The sequence below is a fragment of the Netta rufina genome (genome assembly GCF_964035555.1).
Source record: "Netta rufina genome assembly, chromosome: 3".
Lineage (NCBI taxonomy): Eukaryota > Metazoa > Chordata > Aves > Anseriformes > Anatidae > Netta > Netta rufina.
Window position 1 is genome coordinate 53981707 of NC_140125.1, and position 24971 is coordinate 54006677.

Consider the following 24971-nt stretch of genomic DNA (forward strand, 5'->3'; position numbering starts at 1 on the left):
TCACAGATTTGTTTTTTATTTCAGCAGAATATGTACATATTTATCAAGAGGGACAATTCCACTATTTTCCAGAAGCGTTTTCTTGGCCACATGGTCTTTATTGCTTTGTCAGTTTTTGTCCAGAGTTTCTTCTGTGGTCAGAAAACTACCCTTGCAAGTTCAAACAAAACCTGTGAAATAACAAACACATTATCAAATGATACATACTAATCTTTAAAACAAACAGCTTACACTTTAAACCAGATAATCTGGAAAATAACTATAGCTGCAACTCCAAAGTTACTTGCAAAGAACTAAAGAGTAATTCCATTGTACAGTACATTACACAAATAAGGTAATGGTGATTTTCAAGTTATAAAGTCTATAAATTGCACTTTTTACCGAATTCTTCAGTGTGACAGTGGGAAAAAGGAACCAACCTCTATGGTGATGAGTATTACTATCATCCACTCAAGGCGCAGAGCGTGTTTTTCATTCAGGTGATTTCTCATTAGGTCCGTCAACTCCATGCAGTGCTGAAGCTTTTCATTCATTACCTGAAACAGATCCCAAGCATGTGGCAAGGCTGGATTCCACAAATTGTATGACATAGCTAAAGAAACGCAATCCTCAAAGAGGCTTACTGAATGGAACTGCAGAAAGGTGTTAATGCTTCTGCAAAAGAGCTAAAGGGGAAGTCTGTAAGGCAGCATGCACAAGCAAAGGGAGTTTTCATACAAACAACTTATTTCAATGGGTTTTAGATAGGCATCTCCAGGTATTAAGTAGCTACTAGGTGATTTCTAGTCATGAAAACGTGCAAGCGAGGATGACGCAGCTTATGGGAATGCCTCAAAGGTAACTAAGTCAATATTTAAGGTTGCTGTACCACTGGAAAAAGTTCACACACTTCTTACACTGGTTGAGCAGCAAGCATTGCGCTGCCCTGCAGTGAGCTGACCTGGATCATCATGTCAGTAAGAAGACTGCTTCACATCTCTTTTTTTAAATCTGTTTTCTTGCACAAGTTTTAGAACAAGAATTAAAGCTCCTCCTTTCATAACTATTTAAAGCCTAATTGAGTGGCTTGGAAATAAGCAATTAATCAATCCCTTCATTTAAGTCTAGATGGTTGAAACAAGGTCATTGACCTAAAGTAGGTAAAAGATGTGAGTGGGTTACAAACACACAGAAAAGGGAAGAGCGTATAGGATCCTACTGTGCTTTATTCACCTTCTACAGTTAAAACAGACACTCACGGAGCAGTCTGTAGCTCTGCTAAGCCAAAGACAACTGATTTGGGTATTCTTAACAACAATAAGTCACTTACCTTGACTCTGCGATTAATGTTGAGAAACTGGCAAGTTTTGTCATAAAGCTCTTCCAGTTTTTCCCTATCCCAGTAGAAGTCAGGTGTTATCAGCAGGTCGGAACTCAGATTTATGCGGTGTCTAAAAAGAATGGTTACTGCAGTATTTCAAAGTTCTTTGGGTGCATATAGGAGTAAATATTTACATAGTGGTTAGAAGAAAAATTATGGAAAGCTTTTCTTGTTAAATAAAATATGAAAACCTCTCCTTTCATAATAAAAATACTAACATAGTTATTGTTTAAAATTGGTAACATCTCCTGAAACTTTTCTGAGAACACTGTAATATGCATCGTTCTTTTCATTGTTTTTGCCTTACGGCAACATTCCTTGACCTGAAGTTCAAGAAGGTGACAAGCTGAGGAGAGAGTCCTTCACTATGCTAGTACCTCACTGAAGCTGAAGTACGTGAATTAAAGTTACTTAGGCAGGTCTGTAACAGCTTGTTTCTATTTCAGAGCTCTGAAAGGTGAATGACACCGCACACTGGGTATGTGAGCATAGCTCAGAATCAGGCTCCTGGCTGAGCATTATAAAGGCAAGGAGCTAAGATCTCCCACCTTCAGCCTCCTGCTCACATAAATCTTTGGACTTTCAGACCATCACTGTGCGTTACAGAAGGGTCTTCCACGTAGGATGATAAAATACTGTTTAAGATAGGAAATGTTTTCTTCATTTACCTTTCTTCACTTTTTTTTTTTTTTAATGCATACTATTGTGTATTGCTAATGGCCAATATATGCTTGAGAAGGAAAAAAAAACAACAAACATTAAATCCTTGCAATGTACCAGTGGCTTCTGAGTGAATCTAGGGGAAGAACATAACTTATAGAAGAGACCAAATCCCTGTAAAGCTTTAACTGTAGACCACAGTTAATGGCTCTACTTAACCCCCATGCTTCCTTCTGGTATCATTTTGCATACTGTTATAATTGCAGGTTATGAAACATGCACTGCTGTACCTAGAAAAGGAAAAGGACATGGAATTTGGCCATTTATAATATGCTGCCTGATGCCTGCCTATAGTTGAGACACCACAGTGAGAGTGGTGAGGCAGTGGGAAGCACAGTCCCCTGACCACGACAGCACAAACACTGCCTCAAGCCAGAAGGTGGCTGAGGGAATCCCACCCACAGGGTTTAGGCCAGACTGTGAACTACTCCAAAGCTTCAAGTGTATCCCAATCTTTGTACCATGCACAAGATGATTTTTAAGTTCCGTGTAATACAGTCTTTGATGTAACAAAAAAAGTTACCTTAATGCAAAGAGTTCTCCAATTTTCTGCATGACATCTGCATGAGACAGTTTCACCTTTCTTCCTGATTTTAGTATCTGCAAAGTAACAAGTTTTTCACTGCTTGATCAAATAGCATGAACTGTAGGTTAAGAAGTCTCACTTTCTCATACAGCCTGAAGTAGGTATGAGCTAGAATCTGAATGCATATCATACTTGTTACAACACTTAAGTTTTGTTTGAATGGTGCCTTGCTTATCTAGCTTGATAAGGGTATCGCCATTCAACTGTTATTCCGGGTTTTCAGCAAGCCACCAAGTAGGCTGTCAGTGTCAATACAGGATCCTGGAATGTTTTCTATGAATGGTTTCCTGAACAAGAGATCATTTGTCCTCTCTTACTACTATTGCTATTTTTAAGTCATGACAGTGTTCTTTTACCTTGCTACTTATTTGTCCTTTCTTAGAGTTCTTCCTCACTTAAAGCAAACGATGTATTACCAATTATTTCTTTCATTAAAAATAAAGGAGGATTTGTCTTTTGAAGCCTATGAATCTAATTTTTAAATGCAACACAATATGGACTTTGTATTTTAATTAAGCCTCGTGGAAACACTAGTCTAAGTAACTCACATGAACTCTTGATTACATTCAGGTTATAGCAGACTACTCTGAGGCCAAGCTGCCACACACACAGTTTGGCCAGGTTTTTAAATGCTGCTTGTCCTGTTACGCATTAATGTCCCGCAGCAGCGGGTGACAGTGACACAACATGGGAAACATTATTCCAATGCACACTCCCACCTTCACACCCCAGCCCTTCAAAGACTGCTCATTTCTTGTCCCACCCCTTTGCAGGTTTTCTGAGCTTGTGTGTTAATGGCTTTGCCATCCAATGTATTAAGCACACAGTTGCTTTTTCCTATATCCTCGGCTATACCTGGACAGATCTTTAACATAGCACAAGGAAAGGTACAAAGAAGACCTCACCTCAGGAATTGACTGGATTGATTCCACGAAATTGTCCAATAATGATTCCCAGATAGCCAGTTTTACTGTAACACAGAGGTGACAAAGCAGAATGCTGTGAGAGGTAGGTATATGCTTTCAAGTGATCTTAATTTACATCTACCAACACACTGCTTCAAGATGCTACAGATAGGTTTGTATCAACATGTAAGAGACCATTAGTATTTTATGATACATGCTCATACACCTACAGACAAATTCAGGTTTTGTATTGACACAGCTCTGCATGCTGAACCACCTCAAGCTCAGCTCTACTCTCCAACGGACTGGTTCAGATCCTAGAGAAGCTCTGGTTCAACTTAACAAGGTGTGTTTGAGTGCTGTGTGCTGCGTGTGAAGCCTTTGCAAACTGCATTCCAAGGAGGCATGCTGGAGATAATTAGCCTTGCAGGAATCAGGCTGGCTTCAGCTGGTGCCCCTTGAGTCTCCACTTTTTCTACACATTTCTACAGCGTCGTGCAGAACTTTAACTTCCTGTTTGTCCAGTACTTGATGCAGCATGCTCAAACCATGGAGAATTAGCTTGTATAGACAGACACACCATCACCTGTGTTTGTTGAAGCTAAATTTAAACTTAGGCAATCTTACATTTTGTTTTAGTGAATATATCATTCACTGAAAAGATAATTATCTTCAGTGGAAGTTGTTCAGCACACGCAATGCCAACACAAGTTCTACTCTGTCTCAGCTTGAGCCTTAAAGGATGATTTCTACAGGGAAATGATACAACTCAGGCTCTTTGTTCTTTTATCCTCAGATTCCCAGGCAAGAATGAAGTAATGACACATCAGTTTTAAAAAATTAACCCTGTTCACTCAGAAAAATTAAACAGATAAGGTTTATTTCTCAAAACAAACGCTTTTTGGTGGTAATTGTGCACATCATTTAGTCAGGACACACAGTAAACTCAATGCTGAGCATCTTTCATGGTCTTTTTTGAGTACAGAGGCCGAATCCAAGTCAGTGAGTTAAACGGCATTTAATTTAGCCCTTGAAAAGAGGCCAATAGGCATTTCAGCTATCTCTGATTATTTGACAGAGGTTGGTTTCTGCTGTGTTGTACATTTGACTTGGACTACACTTGCATCCTCTGTTATAATCACTGAACATTGCACTGTCTTCCTTTATGGTATACATGTCTAACACTACCATAAATTGGTACCAGTTATCTCCTGGGAATAAATCCCTTGCTCTGTTGTATGTGGCAGCACTCTTCCATGCAGTGGTTTTATGAATACCAAAACTACAGAGAACTAGAGGCTTTTTTCCCCTCAGTATTTCAATAGCTCTTTCTTCAACAGCCAAAAAACATTTAGTTACACTGTATGCCTTGATCAAGTGGTGGATCACTTCAAAAACATGCATTCTGGTTTTTGATATCTCTTCTGTTGAAAGGTGTTCCTCACATACTACATGAATTTTGTCATTCACCCTAAAAGCAGTAGAGGTAGTAGGATTTTCTTCCTTAAAGGTCTTTTTGAGGATAGCCTTATTGCTGCTAGCTTCTATTCCCACTTCCTACCTCACTCTAGGTCTGAAGCAGCAGAGAGATTTCCTCAAGCAGCAGCATCACTGCTGAGCCTGACTTCTTTCCAGTGCCTCCTGATGGAAGCACCACCTGTAGTACAGCCGTAGCTAATCAGCCTGGAAACCATTATCTGGGACTCCAGTCCACACACTTGATACTGGTATGCTTCCCACACCAAGAGTCACTGCTTTACATTACTATCTGCTTTAGCTGGTATCTATTTTTTTATTTTTTTCTGGTAATGATTTCAGGATCAATTACCTAAGAGTACTGACAGCTTTCTAATTCCGGACTCTACATTTGTTGCTATCCTAGAATAATCTGAAAGATGGGCAACAGTATGCCCAGTGGAACATCTGTCTTTTGCAAAGTACGTTTCTTAATTTGCTTTGCTCATCCTTAAGAAGATTTACAGTGAGCTAAGTAATTCCAATTTATGGAAAACAAAGCAAAAGCTTTGAAAACTAATCCTCCCACTGAAGCACAATCTTTACACAGTTCACCAAACCAGACACTAAGTCTTCAACCTCTCACTGTCCAAATCCCACTTACAACGACATTTCACAGAATCTGTACCATAGGTGGATATTACAAACAGTATTAACTTACCAGAAAGACAAAGGGCGTTTGAAAAGGCAAATTTCTGCAGAACAACTTCATCGATATCCAGCTCAGAATTTAACAAGATTTCTCCCTTATGAAGTTTTGACTGCCCTCTGTTAAAACAGGATTGAAGCATCTTCATTGACTAAGCCACCAGAAAAGGAACATTTAAAGAATAATCAACAATGCAGGTAAGGTTGGTTGTTTTATATAAATCATGATGTATCTATATGGCTATCACCCCCATCCTTGCATTTTACTCATGTTCAAACTGACAGTAACCAAAACAAATCACTGAAAATCAGTTCTTCAGTCTAAAACTATGTCAGGAATCACAAATGCCAGATCTGGATAGTCCACAGTATTCAAAAGGTGGGGAAAAAAATAAAAGACCCCTTGGCCTCTTACCAGGTTACCTTAAATAAGCTGAACTGATATGTAACAGCTTATGTTGTTACAGTGTCCTATTTAGGAGCACAGGTTTTTTTTTTGTGCTGTTAGAAAAATTACAGATAAATTACACAATCAGTTACATTGAAAAGTATTTCCATAGGGATACTTTGCTCCACAGGATGAAAAAAGCATTTAACAAGGCAAGACAGCTTGCCAGATTCATCCCGCCAATAGTATTCAAGTTGCACCTTTCCTAGGAAGCAAAGTATGTGCAGAATGCTTCTTTGTATACGAACCTACAGGGCACTGAAGAAAGCTTACCCAGAGAAGTTTTGTTCCTTCTTTAAAATCAGAGTTGGCTCAACAATGTGTATTTATTTTTCCTGTGAGGTACATGGGTTCTGTTTAGGATTGTTCTGTTGTTTGGCACGTTCAGTTGTGCAGACACAGACCTTCTTGATTTACAAAATTTAGTGTATAATCAAGTCCTAAAGGCCATTACTTGAAAGTTTAGCAGTTCAACAAAATTTGTGAATGTAGATGTACTGTTTTCTCCTTTCCCTATTTTTACTCATTTGAAATAAGAATTAAAAAGGTGTATTTCTACTAGTTACTTTTATGTGAATTTGTTGTAGATGTCTGTTAGCTTTTAGATAAACACGAATGCCTGCAGATACTTACTCTCCTATTCTATAGTTCATCTCTTCATTCTCCCAATGGACTAGTGCAACTTCATATGGCTGAATTTCATGCTGTTCTAGCACTCGCATTATATTCTTCATCTAAGAAAAAGACAATTGCACACAGGAGCAGTTACTACTGTAGTATATTATCACTCTACAAAGAGTTAGCATGTAATAGGCTGATGAAAGCAACTTCCATGCTTATTAAAGTTATTTAAATAAAAATGAATAGGTGTGCTAGTAATTTTTTGTATTCAAATGAAGCAACTATTAGCAGCTTATTTCTGAAGCCACGTGGATGAATTTTGTGGCTGTGAACAACTGCAAAGAATCTATTAAGAACGAAGTATCATTTAATATCTATATTTATAAAATAAGGTAGGGATTAACCAGAGCAGCAGTAATGACAATGCAGAAATATTCAGTATTATACCAATGAGCTGTACAAAACTTCAGCACATGTCTGAGTGTGGGAATGAATCTTTAGGATACATACATCAGGTGGCTGCTGCTACCAAAATTACTAGTTTGCTAAAATTAGTTTTGTTTCAACTACCAGAGGTCAGGTCATGTTACAGAAGTCCTTTCCCTATAGAAATTAAAAAAAAATAATAATAGTTTCAGCTGCCTAGAGTCAGCCCTGTAAGCAGTTGAATGTGCAGCTCCACTTGGAGGAGTAATCTCATTGTCATTTTATTCCCAAGCACACTAAAACCTGATGCAGGAATAACGAGCTCTTCTCTCTCACAAAGCATTTTCCTTTAACTCAGGATCTCCCATTCTTGTTCTTTTGTCTGCATTAAAGCCTCCTATCAGATAAATTGTTCTGCAATTAGAACAAATTCTGAACTGAAAAAACCCTCATCTATAGCATGCACATACAGGTATCTAAAAAGCATCTAACTGCACAACAGCTACTAACACAATATACTTTTGGTACCTAAGTTCTTTAAAGAGGTAAAGTTTCTACTTAGTGATGCTTAAAACAATCTCTTCAAAACACTGTACAATAGTTAATCTTTCAGTGCGTACTGTATGTCAATAAATTGGCCCCAAAGCACTTCCTCCAGGTTAAGTACTTTAAAAATCTGTTGGATCACCTGCAAGAAACATTTTTCTTTGCAGACCTTGTTTTCTTCATTACTTTCAAGAATTTCAGTGATCCTATCTAAGACATGACAACATTTTTCACTGAAAAACATACAAAAATACTCTTACATATGCAACTGCTTGTTTCGTACCCCTGAATATAATACTAGCATGTCTAATGCCTGCCGTATATTCCCAATATTGTGGTAAACAAAGGTATGAAAAAATACACATTTTTTTTCCTCCAGTGAGGAAGTGTATGCTGTTAGGCCAGTCAGCTTAGATACACTGCTTCGAGGCACAATTCAGCAATGCAAATCCTGCTAAAACAATGCCAGAGCTAAGAGCCAACCTGTAACATAGCATGCCAGATTTCAAGAGTGCACTCACTTGGGTCCAGGCAGCCTAGCTGGCATTGTGGAGCCTAGTATCAATATAGGAATAGTTATGCTGTTAATACATTATTGCTCTTCCAGAACTACAACCAGCTCAGGCTTCCCAGCACCAGCACAGAGTAAGATTTAACAAAGCTTTACAGACCATAACCGATTCTGCAGAATTGATGTGTCTTGTATTACGCGTATTTCCAAAGTTCTTCCATTGCTCTGAATAATAGGAAATTATGTTTCAGTGGCAGCTTTCTTTTAAAGAAATACATTAGTTTCCATTGACTGATGTGAGTTTATTCTAGGCCCAGCCTTATTTTTACAGAAGGGACCACTTGTGATCCAGTACATTTAATGAGATGTTCTGGATTCACTAAATGCAAGCCCTTCCCATTTGAGACAATTGCTTCACAGTTTCCTTTTAACGACATACATGAACTCCACCTAGTTTGGCTTTTTGCCCTTACTACTTCTGGTGGAGAAGCTAGTGCACAGCCTTGCTGCTCAGGTACTTGAGAAAAGTATTTTACGCTTTTAAGTCCTATTTATGATCAGCCTGTAGCTATAAATTGTTCTGTTAAGCAGCCATTTGTTTAAAATAGTTTTTCCTCCCACAACAATCATTCTGGAGTACTTTTAAAGAGCAGTTTTTTCCATTCACATTGTCTCTACACACTGTTTTACTGAATTACTTTCAGTTTCATTTCTACAGACCAGGTCTTTGTATTGTTTTGGTTCATTAACATTTATGCATAAAACATACCATTTATGCATAAAACATACCTCCTTGTTTAAGCAAGTTGTTTGGAGTTAAAACTTTGACAATGAGTTCAAAAAGCAGAAAAATGCAGTTTTCCTCCTGTATAAATAAGGCCAACAAAGGACCAACTAAAGTTACTTCTACTGACATAAAGATTGTGGTATCAAGTTTTCAAAGTTACTTAAGCATGTAAAAATGTACAAGAAAATGAGATTTTTCAGAGTACCCCAGAGGGCAGAGGTGCCCAATTCTATCAACAGGAGTTAGTCAGCTAGTCTTCAGAAATGCCAGTGACCCAGTAGCACAGTTACAGCCACTGCATCCCAAATGGGCTACAGGCAAGGTTTGAAGGGAAAGCTAGTATCTGTTTGTAGGCCTGCTGATGTACTGAAACTCCCCAAAACAGACAGGAAATTGGGCACATTTCAGGTCTGACATGGAAAAAGCAAACTCGAATCCAGAAGTTGTTCACATCTGGAAACAACGGCTCTGTATTTTCATTTACCTTAATTAAAATCCTTCTATGAATGTCTGTGCATCTCCCTGCCATGCTCAGTATATGCCAACTACTTTCACAGACCCTGCCTACAGATAAGATCAATGCCTTTTCTTTATGTACCTAGTACTCAGCTTTATTTAACCACAGCAAACAAAATGCATAGCTACAACATATTTTAAAAGTGACTATAAATATATTCATAAAAATAAATATGTCTGTAGCATTCCCCTCCTGGTCAGCGAAGAGCACTGATTTATCCCAAGGGATATGTATGTTATTTTGGTATCTATGTATTTTAACAATTATTACCATCCTATAAAAACTTTCCTTAAGGAATATTGCTGTTAGAAACACCCACAAAAAAAAAAAACATTTACAAATTCGGCATGTTTCAAGTTAACCAAATGTAAGCTTTGGATAGTAAGTTTTGCAGTTTTAAGATCCGACTTAAATGTCAGTAGAACGATCCTTTTCTGCTGATTTATTTCCTGTTACATTAACTCCTGTTAAACAACCATTCATGCGTTGATTTTTCTGATCTACTTCTTCAGTACATAAAACTGCAAGAATTTTTTGTCAGTCTCACAAGATTAAAGTTTCAGATTTTTGGCCTTAAGTAGAAAATTTCATCCCCTTTGTATGTTATACATCTGTTTGCTTATTTTGTGCAGAAAGACGGGTTTCAAAGGTAATACAGCAGCAAGCCACACACTTGAGGGCAGCTGCACTCCTTAGGAGAAGAATCAGTCCTCCTCCTTTCTGGAGAGATGCAAACTCTCAAAACGAAAGCATGCTGGGCTTTGTGGGACTAACAAGATATCTCACTATGAAGCTTTAGCAAACAGTTGTGCTTTACTTACACTTTTCTCTTCCACATTCCAAAACACAACAGCCCCTTCCCTGTGAATTCAAGGAAAAAACTGAGGTGTAATTGCACTGTTTTAAGTATATGATCAATTTTGTATGATCAAGTGTATTATCATTTTTTTTGATTCATTCTGATTGAGCTACATGCAATGATCTAGCAAGCTGCACTTTCACAGGATTGCTATTAATAAAATGTTTAAAAGGTAAAAGGTGTAGTGTTTAACTTACCTGAAGAAAAAAATCATGCCAGCATCATCATCTTTTGCAGATTTCTCAGTACCAATCACCAAAACATTTGCAGCATCTAGTTTAAGACAAATAAGCAAAATAAAAGTTCAAAATGAAGAATTAATTACACTTCTAATCATGACAGCTATAAGCATATGATTCCAGCTCAACAGTTACATGCTAACACTTTCAGAGTCAGTCCCATGTTTTATTTTTCTGATTAAAGTGTGATAATATAAAACAATGCAGCTTCTCTAAAGTGCCACATGCTACACAGACTCAGCTGCTATGTTAAACTTTGCTATAAGCTGGAGTTAATGAAATATAACAGCTTTAAAGAACTTAGACAAAACCAATGCAGGGCATATTAAAATAACCAGGAACAAAATACAGAAGGCAAAAGTGGACATGAACACAAGTGGACTACAGAAGTTGGCCCACAGTTGCAGACTAACGACCACTCAAGTTCTGCTTGCCCAGAAGACCAAAATCTCTCTTTTCTATACAACAAGGGGCTAATTTTGCTGACTTTGCTTTGATAGTCAGAAACCTGAAAGAGCATACCCTCAAGGCAGCAGAGGGAACATCCATATTTCCCTTTGGATCAGAAGCATGCTTTTGAAATAAATCCTCCAGTCTCCCCTTCGTTCACCACGCTTTGGGTTTGCACTGCAGAAGTGTCAGGGTGCACAAACTGGATTTCTTTTACATGAAATTAAACTGGAAGATGAGCTCCAGCACCTCACTTAAGGTACTCCAGCCATGCTAACAGGCAGTCATTACAGAGGACCAGACTCTTACACCAGCCGGTGCAAGCAGAAGCCCCCCCAAAAGTACTCAGTGTGGGTGCTGGGTGCTCAAAACAGTTCCACTCCCCCACCCTTCCCCTGTAGCTGCTCCCCTGTACTGCTCTGCCAGCGCAGGCATAGCTTTAGAAGCCCTGCTGTGGTTATGCCAAGGAAAGTTCACTTTCCAGCGTGACTCATTCTACCATTGGTAGCCAGACCAGCAAAACCTCCCACCTCTATTGTGAGCTGAGACTCTGCAAAGACAAATTTGCAAGGCCTAACAGCTAACCATTAAAAAGCTCAACCCCTTTGCATAAATATCACAAAGCAATCACCAATGCACCAATTTAGGTCTGGGTATGAACTCCTTCATTTGCTTTACTGCTGAAGTCACAGAGGCCAGGCAGCCTAAGCAGACAGGAAGAGATGACTGAATACTGGCCATACTTTTGCTAACACACAACTCGAGACCATGCAGTTAGTTGGTCTGTATGAACTCTTCAAAGATCTCTCTTTCACTTGCTATTCCAATTCAGAAACATATGACTCGATGAATCACTGGAGCGAGCTTTGGGTGTGAAGTGGGAGTTCACCGCAGAAGAAACATTTGTCTGCATTTTCTCATTTGCCTTTTCAAATATCACTCTTACTTTATCAATCCCCTCCAGCTAGAACATGTACAGTGAATGTGAATTTGGTCCCTTATAAATAGTGCTACAGTGTCAGACTAAAATGTTTTTAAAGGGGTCAAAAAAAAATAAAAATAGGGGGAACGCTACAAAGCAACAAATCCACACAAAGTTTTCTAATTTAGATTTCTATGTGCCAGTACTTCTCAAGTTTCCAAGATGTAACATTCAGCTTGGTGACTTAGCACTGCTACATCCACGTGTCAACCACCACAAAACGTCACATCTGCTGGCACAATCAAACATCCTTTCCTTACTTCCTCCAAACTTCTGGCAGAGTGTCTATTGTAAGGAGTCAAAAACACACCAGGAATAAATGAAAGAACTGGCAAAGCTCACACTTTCAAGGTAAAGTACCAGCAACAGCACCATTTGCATTACAGTAACTCAGTCGTGCTGAGGATTGTACAAAGTTTCTATTCTGAAGCAGTGAAACCAGTGTTGCTTTAACACAAAGGAACTAACTACAAAGGAAAATGATGCCTGTATTATATAGCACCTTCTCTTTCCACATTCACCTTTCTGAGAAATACAGCCATTACTAAATCTTGCATTTAAAAAGATCCACTGGATTATTATCACAGCTGGTTTATTGGGTGTTTGAGAGTCAGCCAGGTATTTGATAACCTCTACTGAAATGCACATAAACAATATTTGTCATTCCTCTTAGCTTTATATAATCTGTTCATTCACAAAAAATAAATAAATCTACTGCCAACATATGAAAATCGCAGCTGTTCTGGGGCATCGGGTTCGTTAAGCTATAAAAAGCTCCATTTGTTTTTTTCCTGGAGCATCCTGCAGCTATTTCCACGCCATACTTTCCCAACTCTTCAGAGATACTTTGAACAGAACCAGAACCAATTACTTTGCTGCAGGGACTCATCCAGCTAGAGTATGTTTGGCCAGTATGAAGTATCAACTGCGTTCTCTTTACCAGAATTAAATTGGTATGTGCATCTCTTTTACATTGCACTTAGTCAGCAAGACTCGCTCTCGCGTGCCTCCAACCGTCAGTGATTTACATTAATAGAAGTTTGGGTATGGAAAGAAGGTGCAACACTTCCAATTACAATGTTGCTTGGCAGACGAAGCACCATGGCATCACGCACTGAAACACTGATTAAAATAAACTTTCAGAAAATTTTCAGTTGGCAGATTTCTTGAAAAGCCATATTTTTAGTATTAGAATTTTTCAAAAATATTTTTCTTGAATGCATTTCTAGGACTAAGTTTTCAATAATTTAGTGTAACAGTAATTTGAGGAAAAAATCATCATATGGTAATAGCAAGAGCTGGTTATACTGCTATTCTGGAAGGCTTATTTATTTATTTTTAAAGTAAATGGAACTTTTAGATAGAGCTACCTGTATATTACAAGTACCAAGATGTATTCCAGGGTATTAACACAATAAGAATATGTGAAGTTGTAAAAATTATTTACCTCACCCATATTTCATTTAACGAGATATAATATTGTTTTTAAGATGTTTTAAAAATCTACCTCTAGGCAAACTTGTTATTTCAACATATCCATGTGAAGTCAGGTCATGACACAGATTACCAAGATGATACTCATCTGCTGTTGCAAAGGCTGTGCACTGCATCAGATTCTGTGCCAAAGGAACAAAGATTTGAGTTAGGGAAAGGCTGAAGCAAGATGTTCATAAGACACGTTCACGTTTGCCTCAAATTAATCACGAGAGTGACACTTTTCATTTATTCATTCTTTTCTACTAATCAGCATTGCTACGCTGTCTGCTTCGTGTACAACTACTAATGAGGTTACTCCCTGCTAAGTGGGGAAGAAAACCTAGCCAAGGTTCACAGAGAGACCAAACCACGTAATGTGAGTCAGGCACACCAAAAACCTGTGTGACAGAGCCACGAACTGAGCCCTTCTGCCCTGAATGCCAGAGAAATGCTCTAACAGGAGAGCTGCAGTTGCTCTCGCATCCTAAACCCTATGATATACACGGTCGACCATCAAAACCAAAAGCAAGACACCCTCAACAGCAGCTTAAAGACCTGTGAAGACACTTGGAGCTGAAACACCCCTGCCTGCCTAGGAAGCACCACAAGCTCCCAGAGCAGCAGTCTGGTCCCATCCTGCCCAGGCCGGAGCTGGCTGTGCAGGCAGCTCTGGGGACAGCACAGAGCCACAGGTCAGGGCCAGCTGCGGATGCTGCAGATCAGCAACCCCTCTCTGAGGGGAATCCTGTGCTAACAACACGGCCTCGGCTGAAACCACAGCCGAGCTGAATGCAACAGCCAGTTTGTCTCAGGATCCCACAGCCTAAAAGAAATAAAATGCTGTAGTGGAACAAATAACTGGCACACTGCAAGAACGTGAGGAAAAGGGATGCTGACTTGCAGCAGGACTGACTCATGCATGGCAAAGGCATCAGAAAGTCATCTGTGTAAAAGCTTTCCTGATTAATCCGACAGGTCACCATAAACCGACCTACGAACTCTACTCCTCATTTTAAGGGGATTTCTTCGTTCTGATACCCTGTATTTCCCATGATAATGTTCTTCAGTACACTGCAATGGAAGATATCCAGACAGCAATGCTTCTCACTGCGGGTCCGCCACTTTCCAGCTTTTTGTAACTAATACAAAGGGGGATGTAACTAACAACAAACCAACAAAAGAGCTGTTCCCATCTGCAAGCATTTATACCCACAATACACTTCAAATCTGAATGACTTTCTCGCTGCACTCATACACTAAACTGCAACACCTGAGGAGGTGTTTTGCCCCTGAAGGGGGCCCACCACCACTGATTGGGAGCAAGGCCATGCACTTAACTTCATTTTCTTTTTTCACGTTAACTTTCTGTTATCATTTCTAAAGTTTTGTTTACATGTCATCTTAGTTCAGTGACCACTAACAGAAAATACACTTTAAAAGTAATTCAGTATTCAGACAGCAATTTTGTAGACGTATTTCCATGACTAGGCTGAGTCAACAGTCGAACAGAAATGTATTTTCAGTTTCCTTGCTGCAGTACTTTTGAAAAGTTACATTATTACCATATCATCTATAAAAAAAAGCAACCAACATTCTCAGTATCTACTCAGGAAATATACTGTAATCTAGCTAGTAATAATCTGAAAGTCTTTATCCTGCTCTATACTTTTCTGCAGTTAATTTTGTTATTGTTCATTTCAAGGCAGACGCACTAGAGGACACACTATATCTACTGCTGTGATTTTAGTTTCCAGGCAAAGACTGTAGTTAGCATCAGAAGCTGGCTGCCAAGACTAGGTGCCTGAATCAGCAGTTTGAATATGCAGTATGTTGTTCTTTTCTTTCTTTCTTTTTTAACAGTGCACTGTTTCCCGTTTACTAAACTCTTGTTTGGTGGGGAACATTTGGACTGGTTATAGAGTTTAAGGTACCTAAAATCTGTGCATCCACAGACACTCTAGAAATCTAGTCTCCCATGATAGTTGATGGAGATGGAACAGAGATGTCTGTAAGCTAACGAGTGATTCAGCTAATCCTAACATTCAGGTGTTGACTTGTTACCTGTAGGTTGTGGCTGGCGAGCTAGGCCGGTAAACCTTCATCCCGTGCAGCCTGTTACACCCTCACCTACACGCTTGCCTGAACAGAATGGAAAGTGTGTCCTGCTGACACCAACTCCAGCCACTTGCCACCCCCTGCTTCCTGGCTGTGCCTGGGGATTCACTCAGGTTCAACTCAGAGCCCCACAGCAACTATCACATTAGCCATCCTAACTACTTCAGCACCTCATTCTCCATATCATCATGCCCCCAACAACTGCACAGGAACCATCATTCTCTGGTTAATCCATCCATCTCTTTCATTTTAAGCATATAAAAATTTTGAACAAAGAAAACCCGCAAGATGAACTTAACCCTCATGCCACCACAGGAATCAGTCTTTGCCTCCAGGACACTAGCAACCACATCTTTACTTGAGTTTCAAGCTTTTTCTAGAGTATATATGGCCATAGCATTAAAAATCAGCTCAAAGGCTTCTCAGGCCTTCAGACCTTGCAGTATCAGTAACTAACCCGAGTCGTGGCACTAGCCACCGAGGGACTGACTAAACCAGTTACCACTTTAAAGCAACTCTTCCACCTACCCTGAAGAACTGGTCTCCAACCATTTATCACTGCTGGTGCTTGGCATTCCAGCTGCAGGCAGCACATGAAGGAGTGCAGGCAAGGGGTGGGAAGGAGCTTATTCACAGACAATTCGGCAAAAGGAAGGTGTTAATGGCCCTTCCCAACAGAAACCAGAGATCCTCAGGGTTCATCTAACTGAAAACCTTCAGAGTGGGTCTAGAGCTGCTGTCTCCAGAGGCAGACTATGAAGGAAGGGACACAGCAGCCAGCTCTCAGGCAACTGCAGTGGAAATAGGGCCTGTGTTACTGGAGGGTTCTTGGTTCCCCCACCACATGTAGAGGAAGACAGGATCAGCTTTTTTGTGACAAAGGATTTAGAGAATAATGATGGCATGTTGAAAAAAAGCACAGGGCCTCTCTGTTTGCTGTACTTGTATTAGTCATAGTACATAAAACGGTCGCATCTTTAAGTTAACTCTTTATACTAAGTACCTATAAGGAAGTACAAAAACAGGTTAAAAAAAAAAAAAAATGCTTGTTCCAAAGTACTATCAGCCTGTGCACAGTCAGGGTGACAGCATGTCAAGTACCTCTGAAAATGGAGCTGTGTATTTGCCAAAACCACAAAGGGTTTATTCAAAAATAGAAAATGCTTTGTTAGGCCCGAGTTTATGCGATTTCTGTAATGAAATAATAATGATCTTTCTTATCAGGCAGAATTTTCTCCATCTCTTCACAGTGGAAAAAAGTAAAAATAGCAGTAAAAATAGCAGTGCATATTACTTCTACACATGTAAATGAAAATGTCAAACAAAAACTGTTAGCATTTCATACTGCCATTCAGAAACCTCAAAAATCTAATTAAGAAACGTCACTTCAATCCACCCCACAAAAAAGGAAGTAACCTCTACATATAATGTCATAGTACAAATAACAAGCTTAAAACAGCATGTGGTGATTTAGGACTAAAATTCTTCATTTTCTGTTTTCAGAGTAATAGGAAAACTCAAGTGGGAACTAAATTTTCTACAATGGAGCCTCGGTATCACATTAAATCTTACTCCTGATAATCATACAAAACATTAAATGGAGTTTGCATGAGTAGAAGGCAAGCATTAAGATCTCGGTGCTCACATTCAGCAGATACGCAATAGGCAGATTTTGCAATGCAGAAGCTGCTTCTGAAATCACAGTGCTGGTCCCAGTCTCGTCTATAGCACTATTTTGTTAACAATACCCTGGAACTCTGCTGTTATGGTAGCTCGAGGAGAACAGTAACATTTCTGACACCAGGATTTTTTCCTTGTAGATGTTATATTTAAGTACACTCAGTCTGCTTTGGCTAGTGGTAAAGGCTTTCAAAGACCTGTCTTAAGGATTAAGAGCTACAAGCATGCGCTGTTCCACTTACTTATCCTATAGATCTGAGTTTATCCCAAATGTTTTGTTGATGAAGTTACTCTGTAGTTCTAGTAGTCTGGTGATCCAGGTGCTATTTCTACACTTGGAATAATCTTCCTCAAGTAACGCAGGCTATGTCTGCACCTCAGTTCTGCCACTGACAGAACAGAAATGATCTTCTCTGAAATACTGTGAGGCTTCACATACTAAGTGTTATGATCTCCATCCAGATACTCCTAGAAGAACTTATTTTTATCACTAAGAATAAAATTGAAATAATTTTGCTGTAGTATTAAAGCTATTTCACTATAGTTTGAAATACTGTGACTATTTATAAAAAAAAAAAAAAGCAGCAATACTTGAGAATACAGCCTAAATCAAAAGCTTCTGAAATCTAATCTGAATATTTATAAGCTCTTTATTATCTACTTTCATCTTGATTTCTATTAGACATAGAACAAAGCCTTAGAACTGGACAGAATTGGGCAAGCAGGATGCCCAGGGAAAGTTGAGTTACTCCAAAAGCTGGATTTTTCTCCTAAATATTGAACTAGCTTAAAACATTTTTAAGGGTTTAATGTCTTTCCATTTTAATAACCAACTCTCTTCCTTCCACTTTTGTCCCATATTGCTAGTACGTCTCTATTTTGTCTTCAAAATACCAGACACAATAGTTTCTATCAAGTTTGTTCCTGTTTGTAGAGTTCTGACCTCTCTATGTGGCCAGAGTCAGGTAAACAACGAAATCTTCTTCACCAAATAAATATGTTAATTGCATTAAAATTTTAATCTAAACCCAAATGTGAACGTAAATGAAGCTGAGGAAGTTCCTTTAATATTATATAGAATGCAAATTGTATTCTTTACCTCCATGTCTGATGGTAGTGGCTGGTTAGCTCTGGATGGCTGCTTGGTCCTCGGTGCCTTTGGTGGCCTCTTAACTGCCTGGTTACTCTGTTTTGGAATAATTTTAGAAGCTGCTACAATCGAGTGAAATCTTGGTGACATGTTCCAAAGCCTTTTAATATGCTCCGTATTGAGCTTGTAGTTTCCCATTGCTGCCATACCAAAATGTTTCCAGGGTGGACAAAACATCTCCCTGCTCTGATAATGAACATTTTTTCCCAAAGCTGATACATTTCCTTGGATCAATTGCCAATTCTTCACTTGCACACATCGACTTGTCAAAGAAGAAGAAGCAGTTTTCAGAGCAAACAAATTCCCAATCTTCCTTGCTGTCCTGTCAAGTTCATTATGCAGCTTTGGTAGTGGAGGTCCAGTTCTATTAAAGGTTTGGTGTCGGCATATGGTTGTTAAAGAGTGGAAAGATCCAGCCTGAAGGCGCAGAAGTTTCAGTCTCATTGCTTCCCTCAGAACTGCATTCAAAAGAAAGAAACAAAATCCTCTATCAACCCTTTGGAAAGAAATATTATTATTTGTCCCTTAGCCAAAAGGTGACCCATACTCCTTTTGAATGCATTAGTACTCCTACACACAAACAGTGATGGCTCTAAAAAGCTTTTTCTCAATGCTGTGGGCATACTCTAATTAAGATTAAAGCATGTTAATGAACTGTGTGCTCGCAATACACAGTGGTAGCGCTGGTTGCTATGTCAGTATGTAACCAGGTATCCTTTCCCCTCTGTTGTTCGCTCTGTGTAGTGGTCTGTGCTCTCAGCAACTCCACTGAAAAAATGACTCATGGGCAAGCACTCACCTTAAGGGGAAGAAATCACCTTGCAGGGGAGACTGCGAGCACCATTATTTTAACATAGCAGAAACAACAATTAGATTGCTGTGCGTTCGTGTGGCAATGTCACCTACAGAACACGCATACTGACCCACAGCAGCTGCCATGACTACGCTGCTGACAGCCCAGCATGGATCCAGCTCCGCTCGCCTGTCACGACTGACGCGAGAGGCCCCTAAACCAGGCTGCGGCCTCGATCCCGCCGTTACACAACGGAGCGGCACGGGCTGCCTGCGGATCCACCTGCGCTGATGGAAACACGCACTGTTAGGCTGTCAATCCAGCACAAAATCTAGCTCCTGAGCGTATTTGTGCTGCGCTGTGGGTGTTGATTAAGTGATCTCTGCGAGCGTCCGCAGGCTGGGCTCCTCCAGGGGCGGGTTGCGCTTGCTGAGGGCTCGCAGCGCCGCGTCCCTGCCCTCCCCTGCTTCTGTCAGCCAGGAGCGTTCCCCTGGCGACAGAGAATTCATTTTCAGGAAGATATTAGCATAAAGAAAACCCGTGGAGCTCCATAATTTGAAAAAAAAGTGGGTCTGTTAGGGATGTTTTTCCAAACCCAGTGTAAACGGCCGTTAACAGCACCGACACACTGTGTGACGGCCGAAACGCCCATTCTTTTGTCAGGAGAAGCTCCACAAAAAGGGTCACGGAGCTCCTCCGGGCTGCCACAGGACGGGTAATTGACACTAGGCATTGATGTGATTTAGGCATTTAGGATTTATGTGCTTGCTGCTCGGCACGTTACGGGGCCCATGAGGCGGTTACGCGCACGCTGCCCGTGACCAGCGGGGCGCTGAGGCCCCAACGGGCCGCGCCGCCATCACCCGGCCCGGCGGCAGCGCCTCGCTGAGGCACGGCGGAGCCGCGCTCCCATTGGCTGCCCGCCGCAGGAGGGCGGGACACAGCCCGCCAGGCAGCCAATCAGACGCCCGGCGCGTAAGAACCGGCGGCGAGGCCGCGGCGCCCCCCTGAGGCGGCGGCTGAGGGGCGCCTCTACCGGGGGGCGCCTCGCCCGGGGCCGGCCGGGAGGGCGGGCACAGGGCGAACCACGACGCCCGGCCTGTCCTCCTCCAGCCGCCGCGGTGCGCGGGGAGCTGCGTGTGTGTGTGTGTGTCAGCGAGCCGCGACCTTGAGGCTTTGACACCGGGGGTGGGGGGGGCAGGAAACGGCCCCGTTCCCCTTTCCCCATCTCCCCCATTCCCCCCCCTTCCCCCGTTGCCTCCCCCACCGGCCCGTTCCCTCTCCGCAGCGCGGGGCGGCGGCCGCCAGCCCGCTCCCTCCCCCCCCCCCCTCCTCTGCCTCCGCCGCCGCCGCGGCGGGCGGGGAGGGGCGAGGCGGTTCCCGGCGCGCGCCAGCACTGACCTGAGGGGGGGGGAGGGGGAGGAGGAGGCGGAGGGGGGGGTGGGGGAGGGGTCGCGCCGCTCTCCGCCGCGCTCGCCGCGGCCCCGCCCCCCGGCCGCCGGGCCCCGCCGCCGCCGCCGCCCGCCGCCCGCCGCGCCAATAACGTCCGGCCGCCGCGCCCCGCTTCCGGGGGGCGGGACAAGATGGCGGCGGCGGGGACGGCGCTGCCGGTAACGGCCCTACCGGTGCCGCTGTCGGGCAGGTTCAAGGGGTGCGTCCCGTGAGCGGCGCTGAGGGGGGCAGAGCGGGGCTCGGCCGCGGCTCCCGGCCCCGCGGAGAGGCGGTGGAAGGGGCGACGGGGCCGGCGGATGGCGCCGGGCGGGGCGGGGCCGGGCGGGGCGGGGCGGGGCGGAGCTGGGGGGCGGCCCTCGGAGCGCTGCGGACGGGGCCTTGCGGTGAGGCGCCGGCAGGCGGCGCTGCGGGCTGGGCCTGGGCCTGGGCCTGGGCCTGGGCCTGGGCCTCAGAAGGCCTTCCGCGGGGGGGGTAAAGTTCCGTGTTAACGTCTCCCTCGGTGCCCTTCCCAGCAAACAAAACCACCGTAAAACCGTTGGCACACAGGGAGTGGCCTCACGCTGTGCCAGGGGAGGTTCAGGCTGGCACTGAGGAGCGATTTCTGCTCAGAAAGAGCAGCCAGGCACTGGGACGGGTTGCCCAGTAGGTGGTGGAGGCACCGTCCCTGGGGGTGTTCAAGGAGAGGCTGGACGTGGTGCTGAATCTACCTGTGTAGCTGTAAATCTATCTATTTATATATGAATTTATATATTGGGAGCAAGCACTGTGGATTTTGTGATTGTAAAATCAGTACAATTGCAGTATACCTAAACATTACACGTTGCTCTGGGCTCTCAATTTTAAATTTACCTATGTTTACATCTGCCTAACCACAACTAGAGAATGTATTTTAGCCTGGAATTGACTATATTTTTTACCTCTGTCAGGGTTAGTCAGTTAGTGTTTTCTTCCCCGAAAAGACTTCTCCAAAAGTGAACCTAAGAACCCAACCAATTTGAGATCTTTTTTTCTAGATGTCAACTACTATAAAAGTACACAAACATATTTTTAAGACATTATGTTTATTTAAAAATAGAAGATACTTTATCATTTCCTCTCAGTAAGGAAATTTTGATCCTTTCCTTTTCAGATCATTCGCATATTTTACAATCAAAGACAGACTGCCCCAGATCCTCACAAGAACTATTGATACTCTGCATCGACATAAAAATGAATTCTTTGAAGAACATGGTGAGGTAAGAGTAAGGTGTCTTTTTGCCTGAGTTTTTTTCCCCCTAACTGTTGAGACCCCTTCTATGGTTTATTTTTACTGATTTATTTCTATGATCATTGCTTGGCTTTCTTACTCTTTTTATCTGTTCTTCTTCTTGGCCACCTTTCATACGTTTCATAATTCACCTTTCTGTCCTACCTTTTTCTGATATTTCCGTTCTGCTCTTGCCTCAGGTTTTTTTTCCTCCCTCTTTCTCTTTTTAATGCTGCTATGGCTAATAGACTTAGCATCTTCTGACGATGGCAGTTTCACTTTTCTGTTGCCCTCTAATGACCAAAAGATCCAATCTAGAAAGAAGTCCAATGCGTGATTCACTTTAGGAGCATATGCATAAAATGAGAATCATTTACCCAAATGTGTTTGGCTGAATCAAGCTCTGATTTTTCAGGGATTTGTATGTGGCAATTGAAGCTTATTGCTTGCTTATTCCTGAAAACCTGGTCTGCGTTTCTACAGGAATAAATGTTCAGAATAGGAACTTTTGTTCTTCACTTATTGCAGAAGGGCGTTGAAGCAGAGAAGAGAGCTATATCTTTCCTATCCAAATTACGGAATGAACTTCAAACAGACAAACCAGTGACTCCATTAGAAGATGAGCTGCCTGACGCCACGCTGTGGAACCAATACCTTGACTACCAACGAAATTTATCAAATGGAAATGGAGGACCAAGTTGGTTTCAGTCTCCTTGGTTATATGTAGAGTGTTACATGTATCGAAGAATTCATGCAGCGTTAGCACAGAAGTAAGTATTTACTAGCTTGGTGTATTACTCTGCAAAACATTATTCTGCCCCCTTTTAATTTTAGGAGAAAGGAAGACACCTGGGGACTAAGATATACAAAAATAAAAAAGTTTTAAGTATTTCCATATTCCTTTTCCCTTGTTTTGCACCTCAGATTTAAAATTAATATTATTTTATTCAGTAGATTTTGAGGTTTATTGTCATTTGTTATGATTTGGTTTCTGCAACTTAGTCAAACTTGAGTTTTCATGTAGACTGCATAGCTTGCCCTTGCAGACTAATGTAGAGCAGGGTCTCAAAGCGATTTAACATCTCTAAAAGGTTTGTTAGCTTAGAATTATCTCTTAAGGTGCACGTTCATCTAAAATACATAATAGGAGTGCCACCACCATGTTGGGCATTCTAACTTGTTCTGCTGCTTGAGATCTGAAGTTCTTACTGCAATGGACCCGTTCATTCTACACCATCATCTTAGTTACAGCAGGGTTTGCAGGCCATGTGTTGCATCAGACTTTGGGAGCTGATCCTGATTAAAAATAACTTTGAAGGAAAAGTTTGTTGTGCTGGTACTGTGGAGAGGTGCCAGTACAACGTAACAGGGTAGGAATGAACAGTTTAATTGCCTGCTGCTGTCTAAAATGAAATAAAATAAGACGAGATACTTTATGCATAGTGTTCTTAGTACCTGTTCTTAGTATAACAGAGATGGGAACATAGTAATGGGTTTCCTTGTTTCTACTGCTATATCAGGCCATTGGAACTCTTGAAAGTTCAAATTTGAGATGGATGTTTTGGATTGTACTAAAACAAACAGATGCTCTTCATTAGTAAGCTTTAAATTTCTCAGTCTTTATTATTTTGCTGCTCTTAAGCATATGTTTGGATAGAGGTTCAATCATTTGTTAAAACATGTAACAGCAAATATGATTCTTATTACATAACGAGTTTCTATTTCTTATATAGTCCAAGAGCTGCATTATTTTGTCATCTTTGTCGTGTTAATTTTCAAAAGTCCTAGATAAAAGCTTTCATAAGAATGACATCACATTACTGTAAGAGACTTTGGTATGGGAAATATACTTCAGTAGGCACGAATGCAGTTTGGGTCAGCAATTCACTATGTTTGTTCACTTGCATATTATAATTTTAGTCCTTTGTATACAAAGAATGGAGTTGAAAATTGTTACAGCAGGGATTGAACACTTATTCACTCTCAGAATTGCTAAAAATATGAAGATGTCCTGTATGCTATTTGGTTTAGTAAGGTGTGTTATCAAGCTTTTATTCAGATGCCTAAGAATTCACTATGACAAGTTAAAACTGCATAATCAGTGGCTATTACGCAGTCTAAAACCACTGAGCTCTGAGCTTGCGTTTTCATGTATTTCAAGTGCTGTCTTGGAAAATGTGGAAAGTATGTTAATATACTCTTTCTCCGCTTACTTTTAGCCCACCTATTGACAACTTTGATGTATTTAAAGAAGGAAAGGCTCAAAATTTCTTCGAATCCCAAGGGGCTATTATTGCCTTATGCACTTACTTTCAAGAACTGCTTAAAAACATCAAAGATCTAGATGAGAAGCAACTTCAGGAGGAATTTTTAAAGCTACTGCAGGTAAACTTGTAGTTTACACTAGACTTTACACAAAACTTTAAAATATCCCTTCTCTGTAGCAAATGAAACCTTGAGGGTATAAAGAATCTGAATTTCATTGAGATTTTTTTGTTTGTTTGTTTGTTTTAAAAAAAGAAGCTTTTTTGTTCTTTTTTGTTTTTTTGTTTGTAAGGGTGTGATGAAATCCTGATGGCCATACTATATCACTACACTGGAAGTATTTGTTTGATGTTTTCCTTATACTGCTGGTCTTCATTGTGTATTTGAAAACCCAGCTTATTCTCTCTCAGGAAACAGTATCTCTAAAATAAATGTTATGTTGAGTTCCAGAGGGCCTTTTTGTTGTTTAACTATAGAATTTTAAAACAGTTAATTTTACTGACACTTTAAAAGCTTTAGACTTTTGGAAATAAGCTAGATGTCAGTTTGGGCCAGAAGTGGTTTAAAAGTTTATAACTGCATTGTTCTCGGAAAAAAAATGCCTTTGGATAGAATACAGAATATCACAGGATTATGGTAAGTTCGTTCACTGGCAGCAGTGCACATGAACTATA

General features: G+C 41.2%; 2 protein-coding genes across 3 annotated transcripts in view; one reads left to right on the forward strand and one right to left on the reverse strand.

The window, feature by feature from the left end:
- Nucleotides 1–20847, reverse strand: RMND1 (required for meiotic nuclear division 1 homolog). 2 transcript variants are annotated; one of them, XM_084284934.1, is made up of 12 exons: nt 20736–20847; nt 18491–18999; nt 13628–13736; nt 10647–10722; nt 10412–10451; nt 6816–6916; nt 5748–5854; nt 3572–3636; nt 2604–2680; nt 1310–1430; nt 420–536; nt 1–170 (listed from the first exon to the last, which is right to left on the reverse strand). In XM_084284934.1, exons 2-12 carry the CDS (start codon nt 18983–18985, stop codon nt 138–140), a joined length of 1341 nt encoding a protein of 446 aa, XP_084141060.1. In that variant the 5' UTR covers nt 18986–18999; nt 20736–20847; the 3' UTR covers nt 1–137. The 2 variants fall into 2 exon arrangements, with proteins under 2 accessions (XP_084141060.1, XP_084141059.1); XM_084284933.1 differs by lacking the exon at nt 20736–20847 and adding an exon at nt 19465–19581.
- ARMT1 (acidic residue methyltransferase 1) overlaps nt 20808–24971 on the forward strand; it is a 9515-nt gene continuing 5351 nt past the window's right edge. Inside the window, exons 1-4 of the mRNA XM_084284935.1 lie at nt 20808–20985; nt 21916–22021; nt 22561–22802; nt 24252–24417. Of these exons, the coding sequence (XP_084141061.1) occupies nt 20918–20985; nt 21916–22021; nt 22561–22802; nt 24252–24417 (582 nt within the window). The 5' untranslated portion in view covers nt 20808–20917. The remainder of the gene's footprint in view (nt 20986–21915; nt 22022–22560; nt 22803–24251; nt 24418–24971) is intronic.